General features: G+C 38.4%; 1 protein-coding gene across 2 annotated transcripts; it reads left to right on the forward strand.

Moving 5' to 3' along the window:
- Positions 1–8439: 8439 nt before the first annotated feature.
- LOC118809799 (potassium voltage-gated channel subfamily E member 2-like) lies at positions 8440–11455 on the forward strand. Of its 2 annotated transcripts, none has more exons than XM_036573384.1 (2): positions 8440–8539; positions 10947–11455. In XM_036573384.1, the coding sequence occupies exon 2, from the start codon at positions 10954–10956 to the stop codon at positions 11326–11328; it is 375 nt and encodes a 124-aa protein (XP_036429277.1). In that variant the 5' UTR covers positions 8440–8539; positions 10947–10953; the 3' UTR covers positions 11329–11455. The 2 variants fall into 2 exon arrangements, with proteins under 2 accessions (XP_036429277.1, XP_036429270.1); XM_036573377.1 differs by having other exon boundaries at positions 8451–8539; positions 10927–11455.
- Positions 11456–15251: the final 3796 nt, after the last annotated feature.

The following is a 15251-nucleotide window of genomic DNA, read 5'->3' on the forward strand; positions in this document are numbered from 1 at the left end:
GGTCAACCCAATTGTCTCATACAAGTAAAAGCTTTTTTATATCACACCCGTAAAATCTGTAGGCCAGTAAACTGTAAAGCTGGAAGTACCCTAAGCATGACTCGCCAGTCAAGTGAAGGTATAATTAAAATGATCTATGAATGTACGTGGCTTAGATGTTTTTTTCAGGAATTGATGTTGGACAGTATTTGGCCCATCCTCAGTTCCTTTCTTCTATTTTATGAGATAGCGGAACAATGTAAAAATGGGAGTGGTACTGCAGCAAGCATACAGGAGGTCAACTAGTGCAGAAAAAATCCATCGTAAAGACAACTCTGGCACATCTTTGGATATTTTTAAGTCTTTGGCTCCTGTCAACCTAACTTATGAACAACATACACCCATTAACACCTATTGGGAGCTATGATCAGCAACCTGCATGAGCCGTCATCCTGACATCTTGCAGAGAAATCACACACATCATAAAACCTAATGGAGAGGAAACCTAATCTTTACTTCAACACATACACTATATGATCAAAAGTAGAGTTCAGGTGTTTCAGCCACACCTATTTCTATCATGCACATAGCCTTGCAACCTCTGTAGACAAACACTGGTAGTAGAATGGGTCATACTGCTTAGTGACTTTAAATGTGGCACTGTCATAGGATGCCACCTTCACCACAAGTCAGTTCTTGAAATTTCTGTCCTGTCAGATCAGCCCAGTCAACTGTAACTGCTGTTATTGTGAAATGTAGTAGTCTAGGAGCAACAACAGCTCAGCCATGAAGCATTAGAACAAGCAAACTCACAGAGCAGGACTGTGAGGTGCTGAAGTGCATAATATGTAAAAATTGCCTGTCCTCTGTCGCATCACTGACTACAGAGTTCCAAACTGCCTCTGTAAGCAACTTCAGCACAAGAACTGTGCATTGGGAGCTTCATGAAATAGGTTTCCATGGCTGAGCAGCTGCACACAGACCTAAGATCACTACGTGTAGTGGCAAGTGGACTGTGGAGGAGTGGAAACATGTTTTCTGAAGTGATGAATCACTGGCAGTCTAATTGATGAATGTGGGTTTGCCAGGAGAACACCACATACTGAAATGCATAGTTCCAACAGCAAAGTTTGGAGGAGGAGGGATAATAATACGGGGTTGTTTTTCAGGGTTTGGGCTCCACCTCTTCGTTCCAGTAAAGGGTAAGGTTTACCCTTAATGCCACAGCATACGAAGACATTTTAAGTGTATGCTTCCAACCATGTGGCAACAGTTTGGGGAAGGCCCTTTCCTGTTCCAGTATGTTGTAACTGTACAATTGTGCACAAAGAGAGGTACATAAAGACATGGTTTGATTTTGGTGTGGAGGAATTTCAGTGGCCTCACAGAGCCCTGACCTCAACCTTACTAGACACCTTTGGGATGAATTGGAATGTTGTTTGCAAGCCAGGCCTTGTCATCCAACATCAATGCCTGATCTCACAAATGCTTTTTGGACTGAATGGGCACACATTCCCACAGACACACTCCAAAATCTTGTGGAAAGCCCTCCCAGAAGAGTGGAAGCTGAGGCCAACTCCATACTAATGCCCGTGGTTTTGGGATGTCCAACAAGCTCAGATAGGTGTGATGGTCAGGTGTCCACATTGTATACCCTTATAGTGTAAAAACAGATATAGAGGCTTAAACAAAATAAAAAATCTGGCTTTGGCATTCAAGTTAACTGGGTGTGACTGTTGAACTTGAACTGTTACTCAGTAATGCCTTCCAGATGCCAAATGATAAGAAGGTGACTTGTACTTCTCGTTCTACTACTGTAGCAGATTTTTGGTAGCTGATATAAAAATTCTTCTGTTCTGTTTTAAAGCTCTATGTGGTCTAGCAGCTTTTTGCAATGCTGAGTGGCTGAATTCCAAAACAAGACCATTAACTCAACACTTACTGAATGGTACACAAGTTATTTATAACATAAGAATGCAAGCAGCCTTCTGGTTTCACAACCTAAAATATGGAATTTATTTTCTTTAGAAGTGTAAAAGGCACCAGTTGTTCACACAGCATTTCAATCCATACTTCTTTATTAGATTCTCATTAGTCTTTCCTGTTATTCTGGCTCACTTCTTTCAATTGCTTTTGACTTTCTGATTTCTTATTTTGTACAAACATTTTTCATTTTAACATTTTAATTATCTGCTCCTTCATTCTTTTTTTTAATAAAGAAATTTTGCCCAATTTTTGCTGTTAGGTACTGTGTTGTAATGCATTATTTTAGTTTGTATATAAGCTGAATATCAACATACACACATTACCTGCACATGGGCCCTGCACTGGTGCCCACATGGCCACCATGTAGCAACTTACAGTACTGCCATTCATCTCTCCATTACTGCACAAATTTAAACAAAGCCACCCTAATTCTGGTGCCTGTGACAGTGCCACCATTTATGATAGAATGGAAAATTTGAATAAAAAGCTGGCAAATAGTGCACCAGTTTTGCTCTTACCCCCAGAACCAATCAATTAAAGTTATCCGGGGTCTGAAATTTGCACTGAACTTGAGATAAAGTCACATGTGCTTGCTGCGCACCATCCAATCTGTCACTCAACGCTTCTCCAGTGGTGTGGGGTGTAGTTTCAGCTACCAAGACAGCTGAGGTCCATGACAAACCATGAAAAACCTAAACCTAAGCATCATAGGTAAAACATATTGTCACGGCAGGCATGAAAAATATTTATGATCTATTCATCTCTTTGATGCACTGAAGTAACATTAAATGTTTATTACTTGAACAAATTTATTTTGGCTGTTGTGCTAAAAGAGTTGTAATTACCAAATTCATAGAAAACTGGTAATGATGACGGTAGAATGACAGTGTGCAATCTCACATTTACACACACTCAGTTACATCTTTTAACCAAAGCTGGAGCTTCAGATTCAAACATTAGTGCAATAATAACAAACTGAGCTTGAGGCAATGGCAGATAGCAGCGGTTCCTGTACAGTGATTGGAGGGCTGATGAAAAGAAGCTGAAGTTTGGTGGACAGCGTAAGAATTTGATTGGTCATAATACAGTAACAGCCCTCAAAGAAAACCAATCCAATTTCATTATGCTAAAAAGCTGACATAATAAATATTCTTTCCCCATGATTGATTCAGTAGGCCTGTTATCAATCTGGGTAGAGGTAATAAAAAAAATCCAATCAGAGGCCCTGAATTACTCAGGGGCCCCTGGGCTCCAGATGAGGTAAGCCCACACATTAAATTGTCCCTGCATACACACACAGTTTACACTGATGACGGAAAACATTGCAACTGCTCACAGATGACGTTAATAACCGTATTTTACATAATGGATGTGGGAAAAATAGGCAGGCATGAAGACTTGAGCAACAAGGGCCAAATTATTATGGCTAGAAGGCTGGGTCAGAGCATCTCCAAAACAGTAGGGCTTGTGGGATGCTCCTTGTGAGCAGTGGTGAGTACCTACAAATGATGAAGGCTTTTCTGTCTGGTCTGAACCAACAGAAAGGCTGCTGTGGCACAGGAATTTTAAATACCGTTACAGGAGGAATGTGTCACAACACAGCACATCACATTTTGCTGTGTATGGGGCTGTGTAACTGCCGACCGGTCATAGTACCCATGCTAACCTTTGTTCAGCCCTGAAAGCGCCTACCATTGGCCTGCAAGCATGGTAACTGGACCGCAGAGAATGGAAGAAGGTCAACTGGTCCAGTGAGTACCATTTTCTTTCACATCACATGGGCGGCCAGGTACGTGTACACTGTTTTCCTGGGGAAGTGATGGCAACATGATGCATTGTGGAGATGGTGAGCAATATTCTGCTGAATATCTCTGGGTTCAGGCATTTATGTAGTAGTTTGACATATGCCACCTATCTAAACATCACTGCAGACCAGGTACAGTCAAAGGTATTCCCTGATCACAGTGGCCTCTTTCAGCAGGATAATGTGCCCTGCCACGCTGCGCACATTGTTCAGGAATAGTTTGAAGAACATGACAAAGAGTTCAAGGTGTTGCCTGACCTCCAAATTCCCCAGATCTCAATCAGATCAAGTGTCTGTGGGAGGTGATGGAACAAGAAGTCTGATCTGCAGTGGCTCTACCTCATAAGTTACATGACTTAAAGGAGCTGTTTCTAACATCTTGGTGCACTGTACTACAGGGCACCTTTAGAGGTCTTGTAGAGTCCTTTAGAGTCTGCAAGTGGGAGCTGCTTTGGCTCATTGGTGCATAATAGTTATAGAAAGCTTCATTTAAACATCTTCATGTCCAATAACTACATTTAGTATGATAAGAAAAAATGTCATAGAACTTCTGGTTGGTCTAAAGCATGTGAGTCCAATCTTATCTGCAGAGGGGCCAGTGTTCATTCCACACTGGCCCTTTGCAGACAATACTGGACACCCTATGTCTAAAGAGATACAGCAGGCATATATCTAAACATTTTCATTTAAATATTTTTATTTACATGAAGTTTTCATTATTATATTCACAGTCAAATAAGTACTTTCTATAGTAAAAATCAAATGTGCCATGTGGCCAAAACATGTGTTAACATGATGAATTAATAAGAACTACATTTAAACTCAAATTAAACAGATTTTTGCACATGCGAACATAGAGAACATATAGACCAAAGGAGATTTAAAAGTTCAGAAATGGGCATTAAAGCACGTGCAACTCTGTGTGAAACATCTGTTACCTTTTTCTGTGACTGTAAGTTAATGGCTGCATCTAAAACTGCACTCTACAATGCTAAATAGTATTTTAAAAAATAGTACAGTACCAATAGAAGTCCATTCATTAGTGTAGTACCTGTAGTATAGTATTATGTGGTTTGGACGCAGCTTATGTATTTGATTTCATGTCACACAAATGTTTTCTCTCTATCGGCTTCCGTGGATGCAGGATATTTGTAAGAATGAGGAGACTGCCACCTGCTGGTAAACATACCACTGACAGCATTTTTACCATTTGTCTGACTTAAAACCCAAGATGCATTTCAGTCACCCTCATAGTTCCCTGCAAAGACATTTTGGGTTGGGTGATTCCAAACCACAGGGAGTGAAGAAGTCCCGTTGGAAGGGAACTTCAAACTTCACAGGGAGTAGTGCACAGCGGTTTATCACTTCACAGGAAGCTGCAGGAAAGTTTACCCCTCAGTCATTGCAGGTATCTTGCAGATGCTTGTTTGTTTATAAAGCTGCAGATCCAATGAAGGTATTTGTCACCTGCAGTTCCCTTAACCGACTTCCACCGACAAGTGTGTGGGGAGCATAACAGTCCTGCTGAGGGTCTCTGCGGAATGGAATGCAGCTCTAGTTTTGGTAAGACTTTACATTAAGGGTACATGACCTGTCAGTAATTAAGGCATTTACTAATGAATAACTAAACAGAGAGTAATGAGTCATTAATCAGGAACAAATGAACAAGTCATATATTAACAGCCACAAATTACTAACGCATGTACTAATGAATGAAGATGAAGGTAATAAAGGCTTGCTTCAACATCTGAATTTATCAGGAATTCATGTGTTAATTAAACATACAAAAAGAATGTTAGGACACATTGGCTGCTAGAAGCTCTGTTAGTTTCATCCTATTCATACAATACCTGTGTCATACTGCAATGCTGTACTATTACAGCATAAACTGTTGTATGTTTAATAAACTGTAAACTAGTTTATTTACTGAAAATGGGCATTTGATTTAATTTACACTGTGAATTATCTTAATATATGCCACCGTTATTGTGAAAAATATATACCGCCTTTAGAAAAATGAAAATGTGTTTCCCATTATACATCTGTTATTCTTTTTAAAAATTTGCTAATCTAAATGTTTTAGTAATGGAAACACAGCATTTTGAAATGAAACTCTTCAACTGTTTCCGCAGCTGGAAATTACTGCTATTTTTCTTCGCCAATAAGTGGCAGTAGTTGCGATAAATGCTATATGTCAAACGGCCATAGAGTCCTGAGCTAATATCTCTAGTTATGAATCTTTTAAGAGAAGCAAATTAAAATAATTGAAATAAAAAAAGTTTCTCTTTTCACATTTTCGCAATATTTCACTTTTTTTCACTTTTACAGGTGAGTTATGCATACACATACTGGATTATATACGCAATTGACATCGCAGATATGATATTTACACGTGGTTTTGTTGTCTGAGTGTTGTGTTTGCTAGTTAGTATTTTTGTGCCTCACCTCTTTTTAGACTAACGTGTAAAACATGCAGCTGTTATCTATGGTGAAACAGAATGGATTTACAGATGCTGTTATTTCTAAATTCGTTGTAAAGTAGGCTAAATATTTGGTTTGGTGCTTACAGTAAACCTTTTTGGTTTTAAGAGTAGTAAGGTGTTTGTGTTTCTCACGGGCGTCGTGTGATTGTAGTAGTATTATGTGGCGTCAGGCACGTCTATTCTGTCTGGTTAAAATCACATGTTGATTTTGATGCTGCTTGGTTCATTTGTTACTCCTTTGACAGGGACTCTTATGCTTCACAGGGCCTACCAGTAAACAGACTGCGCCGAGGCACCGAGAGGGCGCGCTAACTGCGCTTAGCCGAGCGCTTACCTAGCGCGATATTCTGCCCTTTCTTTTGTACGCCGTTCTGAGTTGTTCAGTAAAGCTGAGTCAGGGACTCGATCTTCAACTTGTGTGAGTTCTTTGGAAACACTGCACGCTGCAATATGAATGTCTTTGTGACGTTAACTAGCGGTTCTGTCCGTTTTACAGATGTTTGTGGAACAACAGAACCAGTATGTATTGGTTCCTCTTCATTTTTTCTTCATACACTTTCACTTCATACACTGACATGTTCACGTGCTCTGGTTCTGTGTATTGTGTAGAAGTCATAAGATGATAATAAAATATACTTTTTTATTCCTATGAATTTCGTCCATGTCATGTTTTTATATGAGCCATATCGTACGTATCATTCATCACTGTTCTTGAGAGGGCAAAGGAATGACTGTCATTTTGGTAAGTAATGATTAACCCCTGCTATTTTGTTAGCTTTTAATCAGTAATAAAGTGTGACTGGTTCATCACTTTACTTTAGCAGTCAGAAACATTATGAATTCATCATGAGTTATCAGTAATCACTGCTTTCTTTATAATGAATTGAGAATTGACTCTGCATAGTGTTGTATTTTCCTTACTCTGACACACCTCAACCAGCACAACAGGAGCTTGTAAATTAGCAGTTGAGTTCAATCAGGTGTACTGGATGAGGGAAAGCACAAAAATGTGCATAGAATTAAGGATTCTTATGACTCTAGGAGAAAGGAACTACACTTTCACTCACAGCTTTTAATTTTATTAAATAAACAGTCACTAGGTGGGTAGAAACAGACGAGGTAACCTAAGAAATCAAAAACAATAAACTCAAAACCTGACAGATAGAAACAGGCAGATACAAGGGCTGCTTACACAGCAAGATGAAGCAGAAGGACAAGATGATTAGAAGATGGAGCTACAGAAAAACACAGTTGACTTTGATAGACACACTATTCCAGAGCACTGTGTCTCAGGGGGATCTTGTGACAACAAACATTAATTAACACATGAATTCTTGATGAATTCAGACACTGAAGAAAGCCTTTATTACCTTCATCTTCATTCATTAGTACATGTGTTCGTAATTTAATCTTGTGGTTGTTAATATATGACTTGTCCATTTGTTCCTGATTAATGATTCATTACTTTCTGATTAGTTATTCATTAGTAAATGCTTTAATTACTGGCAGATCATGTACCCTTAATGTAAAGTCTTACCCAGTTTTTTAGTGATGTGTCATTCCCGAACAAGTCTACTGGCTCCTTCTGGATGAACGCTGGGATCCAAGTCGCACTGAAGAGCCCTCATTATCCACAAATGTGCTGCTTGTGTTGGTCTCTGGGTTTGTTCCAGGTGGTTTTCATGTGTGCCTCATTGGTTCTTCTGATTTTTGACTTCTACCTCTCTTTCTTTGTTAATGACTGGTTAATAGATTTGCATTACTTTACACCTGACTTTACATTTGATTTTTTAAAAGAACAAACAATGCATTTTTGTTAATTTGTGAATTAAAACGTACACCAACAAATAATTTTGCTAACTTGGCTAATCTTGGCTTATAAACTGACAGTGCTACTGAATAAAGAGCTTTTAGGAGCTGAAAGGAGCTGGCTCTTCTTTGTGTCTTATTCACTAAATAGAGCTGGATTGCCCCTCACTACAATATTTGGATTTGGACATTTGCTTATTTAGACTAAAGAATATTGTGTCCTTTTGAATTAACAACAGTGAGTTGGGTCTGAAGTGTACTGAGAGAAAAACACTGATGTCCTTGAAGAAAGAGATTAGTTACACTAGAGCAGAAGTTGATATGGAGAGTGGGAGTAAAACACACACACACACACACACACACACACAATTTAGATAAATAGTGTTAGAGGGGAGAATTAGTGCCTGGTGTTCGTTGTGTCAATCGCTTGGTTTTAAACTCTCTTCGTCACGTGAACTTTATTGGAACTGAAACTAAAGTAAGTTTAACACCACTTTCTTCATAATCGCATTCATGCTCTTTGCTATGATTAGAGAAAATGCTTTAATGTCTGTAGCACTACTGAAATGAGACCATGGTTGAGAATGTCCTTCCTAAGAGTAGCATTAATCTTCAGCACTCTCTCAGAAAAAGTACTAAACAGTACCTTTCAGGGTAAACTGTGTCACTTGAACTCTCAAGAGTACATCTTGGGATTATTCTGTTATCGCCCTGTTTCTGCATCATCTTCATAAACTCTGAATTTAATGTTCTTTATTTTTTTAAGTTATGAAAAGATACAAATATGCCCTTTCCTCTGGGAAAGTGACTGTAGTGTAACTTTGAAGCTCATTTAATTAAAGTCCACAAATGGACTTTGATAATAATGTCATACTTTTGAGGGTACATTTACACTGTGCCTTGGTAGATTAAAATGTACCTGTACAGTGCTGTTTTTACAAAATACATAATTTGTAAGTTCTTAGAGTTCTTACTATTAAGCATCCCATATGCCCTATTAATCTGATGGTTGAACACCACCGTACAGCTCTCTTAATGAAATCTGCTTGCATTTCAATTGATTTTAATGAAAAAGGCAGCTTCAATTGCCTTAATGTAAGAGAATGAAACTGGAAAAAACAAATCAGTGTTTTATGGAAATTTCAAAATTGAACTCAGATAGCAGTTGTTCAGTATTACAATCTGCATCACGGTGGCCAAACATGGAGCATTTTACTGTTTAAATATGGCTCTCAACTGTTCTGCTGAATGACGACGACGAGGCTTTGATGATGTTTAATGTTGTATTTGCATTATAATAAGCACAGCACAGTCTGCTGGGTGAGGCAGTCATATTAATTACACAAACAATGAGTCTCACTTAACACAAAGCTTTATGCTTGATTAACTTAAAAAATATAAAAAGAAATCAAATAGTAATTGTGGCATGTGTAAATGTTTGGACACCTTACTAAGTCAGTTCTTAAGGACACCCCCTTTCGTAGATATCACGGCCAGCAAATGCTTTTTGTAGAGAGCTAGGAGTCTTTCCATTGTTTTAGGAATTTTTACCTCCTTGCAGAATACTTCTAGGTCTGTGATATTCTTGGACCGCTTCAACTTGCATATCTGAAAGTAGTCCACTTTAAAGTTTGTTTTAGATTATTGTCTTGTTGTATAAGCCAGTGTCAGTTTCAGTTTCATGACTATGTCACATTTGCCCTCCGCCAATTGCAAATTGCTCACATTTAGTGGAATCTATTTTTTTATTTATCTCTGCAATGTTTCCTGTGTCACTGCCTGCCACACATCCCAGTAAGAGATCCATTCCATGCTTAATATTTGGAAAGGTTAAAAATAAAGAATAAATTGTCAAATGAGATCTAAATAATCAAAAACAGCTTTCCAGTAGTGCAAAATCTCACATTTAATCACATAACTATCTGCTGATTTTCAGTGGCATAACATAAAACTAAGATTTCAGTTCTCTGTGAGAAAAAGAAACTTTTATTCCTGCTTTTGGGCTCTTAGAACACATCACATTTCCTTGCAATGCTTCATATTTCCTCGACTCTTTGATGTTGAATATTGAAAAAAATGTTACATGAACAAGCTGAAGTCTTACCTAAGTCTGCACAGTGAACCACTGTTTTGCTGGATTTTTCTACATTGTCTTTCCAAATGATCCTTTCTAACTCCTCAAGTGGTGTTTAACCCCAGACTGATTTTCTGTTATAGTTTTGAGGCATGACAGCACATCTATAAACTTTACAATATAAGAAACAATGTCAGTTGCATTATTATATTTAAATGTTAGTTTATACACCAGAGATGTGACATGCTAGGTTATGATGATTCATTGGCTCAGCTTACCACATAACATTTTGGCCTGTAGCTTTCAACTTCAACAGGTTTGTTTGTTGTAAAAACACATACTTTCTCATATGCTGATCTCCATTCCAACCTAATAGAAATGACAAATGCTGTCTGAATATATGGTTGCAAGGCAGAAATTGTGCACAAATCCCTAGATACAATGGGTCAAATTACCAAATGGGTCATCTCACCCCCTTCTCCCCCACTAATGCTTTGTGTAATAGCTTATATGAAAGCTAGAACACTGGCTAGAATAGATTATATTCTTAAAGCAATGGTTCAGGTGAAAGTCAAATTTATAAACTCCAAATGTAGTTCATCAGTCAAGACATGTTTGGTGTCTGTAGTGTTGCACCAGTGCTACAGGGCTAATGTAGCCTACAAGTAATAGAAGAATATAGCCATAAAATAACATTCATCATGCAAAATTCATGCCTAAATCATCAATCATCCTCAAGTGTGAAAGTACGTATGAGTGCTTATATTGTGTAATTCCTGTTTACTCCATAGTAATCCTGTATCTTCCCCAGCAACAAGATGATAGTGTCATCTGATTGGTCCAACCTGACCTTGCACCTGCAGGATTCATTAACAAGTGCTGTAGGTCATTTTCTGGAGCAGTGGCAATGGAATGTCACGCAGGCTGAACGCACGTTGGATGCCCGGCTGGCTGAGGAAAACTTCCGCGATGTCATCTGGTACCTTGTGGTGATGATCGGCATGTTTGCCTTCATTGTAGTGGCCATTCTAGTGAGCACAGTGAAGTCGAAGCGGAGAGAGCACTCCAATGACCCATACCATAAATACATAGAGGGTGAATGGAGCACCCAACCTCAGATCCAAGCGTATAACCAGAGCTACGTCATCTCCAATCCCAGCACCAGGACCTTTGATGGCCCTGGTTCACCCTGAGCTGCCCTGTGCTCTGGATGTATAGCATATTTTAAGTGACATATCAGCTTTGTCCATTTCATTCAATATTGAGCAAACTGAAATGTTGTTTGACTTTGTGTTAAACAAATGAAAAATGCAAAACACATGCAAGATCTAAATCTATTGCAATAAAGAACTGTGCTGTTCTTAATTACCCTCTGTGGTTTTAATAGTGCTGTTCGGCAGGAAGCACTGAACTCAAACATTAAACTCAAATTGACGATCAGTGAGCAATATCATACATACATGAAATCATCTAGACTAAAAGCCATCAAAAACTATGCAAATCACAGTATATATCTTCATAGTTAGCCATGTAGCCTGTGCTGTGATTGTTAGTTTTACAAAAGCTGTTTTTACTATAATTACTATGCTATACTATACTATAATTACTATACTATTATACTATACTAAACATGCTCATTTTCATTATGTTGTGTTGCTGACAACATCTGTAATGAGGTTGGTCTGAACTTACTTTAGCATTTAATTTTAGCAAGCATGTTACTTGAGTATATGCTGTACAGTCCTATAAAGTTTCATGATTGAAAGCAGTAGCAGTTAAGAGTGTAAAATTTGTGCAGAATAATATGGTAGAATAAGCAGATTAAAAAAAACAGTTTATCAAGCCAACTTAATTATTTTGCAGCTCATCTATTAAAAGTAAAAGAACTGTGAAAGTAATAGTGAAATGTTACCAAGATAAGCTTTGCAATTCCCAAAGCGCTGGGACAGTATGTGAAATGCCAGTAGAAAACAGAAAGCAGTGATCAGTAAATTCTGTATAACCTGTACTAAAAGGTAAACAGTACAAAAACACAATTTTTGATGTTTTACTATGCTTTTGATTTTTATTCAAAATATTAATCAAAATCAAATATGCATATATTTGTGCCACAATTAATGGCATCCCTTCATTTAATACTTTGTGCAGCCTCCTTTTGCAAAGAAGACAGCTCTGAGTCTTCTGCTGTAATGCTTAATGAGAGTGGAGAACACATGGCCAAAAATCTGAGATAATTCCTCCATACAGAATCTCTCCAGAACCTTCAGATTTCAAGATCCACACTTGTGGACTCTCCTCTTCAGCTCATCCAACAGGTTTTCTGTGGGGGTTGTGGCCATGACAAGGTCTTAATTCTGTGGTCAGTGAACTATTTTTGTGTTGATTTTAAGTGTGCTGTGGATCATTGTGCTGCTGGAAGATCCATACTATGGCCCAGTTTTGCACTTCCTGGCTGAGGCAGTCAGGTTTTGACTTTATTTCTGCTGGTTCTTCATCGAGTCTGTGATACAATGTATGCAAATAAATTGCCCAAGGCCTTTGGAAGAAAAACAGCCCCACAGTATCACAGATTCACCACTGATATACCACACACACCACTGTCCACATGTGGAGACAATCTATCCCTTCCTCTAAGCAGACTCTGCCATCACACCCAGAGACCAGACTTTACTGTCTCCAACTTCAACATCCCAGCAATGCGCTCCTGAGTTAAAGCCCTCAGAACCCAGAACACATACACCTTTAAATCTCTCTGGATTATCAGGAAGCTGCTGTTTCATCAGTTAATCTCACACTGGTCAGATCATCAGACAGAATGAGTTTAGAATACGCAGTGTTGTAGTTCCAGGAGCTGATGAAAAAAAACATACAAGCCGGTAATATTTTATACACATACAATCAAGGCCATAAATATGCAGATATTGACAAAGTTATTGTTATTTTGGCAGTCTACTATGGCCTATTGGAGTTAATTAAAACAATGAATATGAGCTAAAAGCCCAAGGCCTTTGGAAGAAAAACAGCCCCACAGTATCACAGATTCACCACCTTACTTCACAGTTGGGATAGGGTACTTTTCTGCATGGCTATCTTTGTGTCCACACCACCTCTGGTGTTTTTTTTTTTTGGCCAAAAACCTCTCATTCTCCTCTCAAAACCTTTCATTCTCATCTCACCATGGAATACAGTCCCACTGAAAGTTCCAGTAATGTCTGGCAAACTGTAAGAGCTTTAGTTTTTGGGTTCTGGCAACCCTCCCAAACAACTTGTGGTTATGTAGGTGGTGTTTGATTGTTGTTTGGGAGATGTTATGACCCCATAACCTATGTCTGAGTGAGGATAAATTGACAGCAGCAAAAGAGGAGTAAAGATAAAAAGTGAAGGGAGGGACCATCAGCTCAGGGCCTAGCGCCGCTAACTTTAGTTTGTTTACCTTAGGAAAATTAGGCCTTATCTCAGTCATGGCTACTATCTAAGCTAAACATAGTTACCACTGAAGCAGTTTTCTATACTTGACATGCTGTTCCATATGTGAAAATATGAACAACATATGTATATATACCTAAAATTTATTCATAAAAACATCTTAAGGACTTACAATGTATTTTGTGTTATGGTTGAAGAGAGTAGACACTCAAGAATACAAAGCTGTTGGTTGGATTTGAACCAGGGACCACCACACCCATATTTGGATATAAAATCATTTTTTTTTTTAACAATGAAAACAACATTATTTAAATCTGAAGCAAAGTGTTTAGGATGTAATACACCTTTATGCAAAGTAAACATATTTTTAGCTATTAAACCAAGAATTAAAGATTAGATGTAACCCAATCTCAATGCTTCAGCTTAGACTGGCATGCTTAATTTAGGCAATATTACTTTTTACGTGTTTCATTAAAGCTTAATTTTCATGCTCGATCATGATATAGTAAGTTCCCCTTTATCTGCACAAGTTAGGCTACTGTTCATGGTCATTTTGCCACTGCAGCTCAAACAAAGGTGGTTCAAGCTACTGTGGTCAAGCCGAGCTGTTCCCACTATGCATCAGTCCGTTTAGATGATCTCGGTCCCAAAGAAGTCAGCAGTGTTTCTGGACATTGTTGATATATGGCTTTTTCTGTACATAGTACAGTCTGAACTTGCATTTGTGGGCTGTGTTTATTAACAATAAATTGTTAAAGTATTTCCAAGTCCAAAGGGTAATATCCATCACAGAAGCATGGCAGTTTTTACTACAGTGCCATCTGAGGGATTAAAGGTCACAGCTATTGAGTTGTGATTATTGGTTTTGCTGTTTATGCACAAAGATTTTTCTAAATTACCTGAATCTTTTGATAGTATTATGCATTGTGAAATACCTAAAATATCTGTAAACACCCATTAAAGAACTTTGGGCCTCATTCACCAATAGATTTCTAAGATTTTCTTAAATTTGTTCTTGAGAAATGTCCATGTCAGATTCATGACGTGTTCTTAAACTGCAGAATTTTTCACACCTTTGTGCTCTTAAATGTGTAGTACATCAGTACTGATTCCCACACAGACAGAAGCAGCTCTTACTGAACTGATTCACTCTTACAGAGCAGTTAACTGAGATGATCCTCAGAGGACAAAACCAACAGCAATAAATTTGGAAGAACTTTCTCAGTGAATGTGTGTGTAAAAATGTGTAAGTTTGTGTTAGTGAGAGGATCAGAGAATGACAGTTTTCCTCTGTTCCAGTCCAGCTGCACTCTGACCCTTCTGAGAGGAGAGTTTCTGAACCAGCCGCATATTCACCACTGATATACCACACACACCACTGTCCACATGTGGAGACAATCTATCCCTTCCTCTAAGCAGACTCTGCCATCACACCCAGAGACCAGACTTTACTGTCTCCAACTTCAACATCCCAGCAATGCGCTCCTGAGTTAAAGCCCTCAGAACCCAGAATACATACACCTTTAAATCTCTCTGGATTATCAGGAAGCTGCTGTTTCATCAGTTAATCTCACACTGGTCAGATCATCAGACAGAATGAGTTTAGAATACGCAGTGTTGTAGTTCCAGGAGCTGATGAAAAAAAACATACAAGCCGGTAATATTTTATACACATACAATCAAGGCCATA

Source organism: Colossoma macropomum, unplaced genomic scaffold, assembly GCF_904425465.1.
Source record: "Colossoma macropomum unplaced genomic scaffold, Colossoma_macropomum, whole genome shotgun sequence".
NCBI classification, from domain to species: Eukaryota; Metazoa; Chordata; class Actinopteri; order Characiformes; family Serrasalmidae; genus Colossoma; species Colossoma macropomum.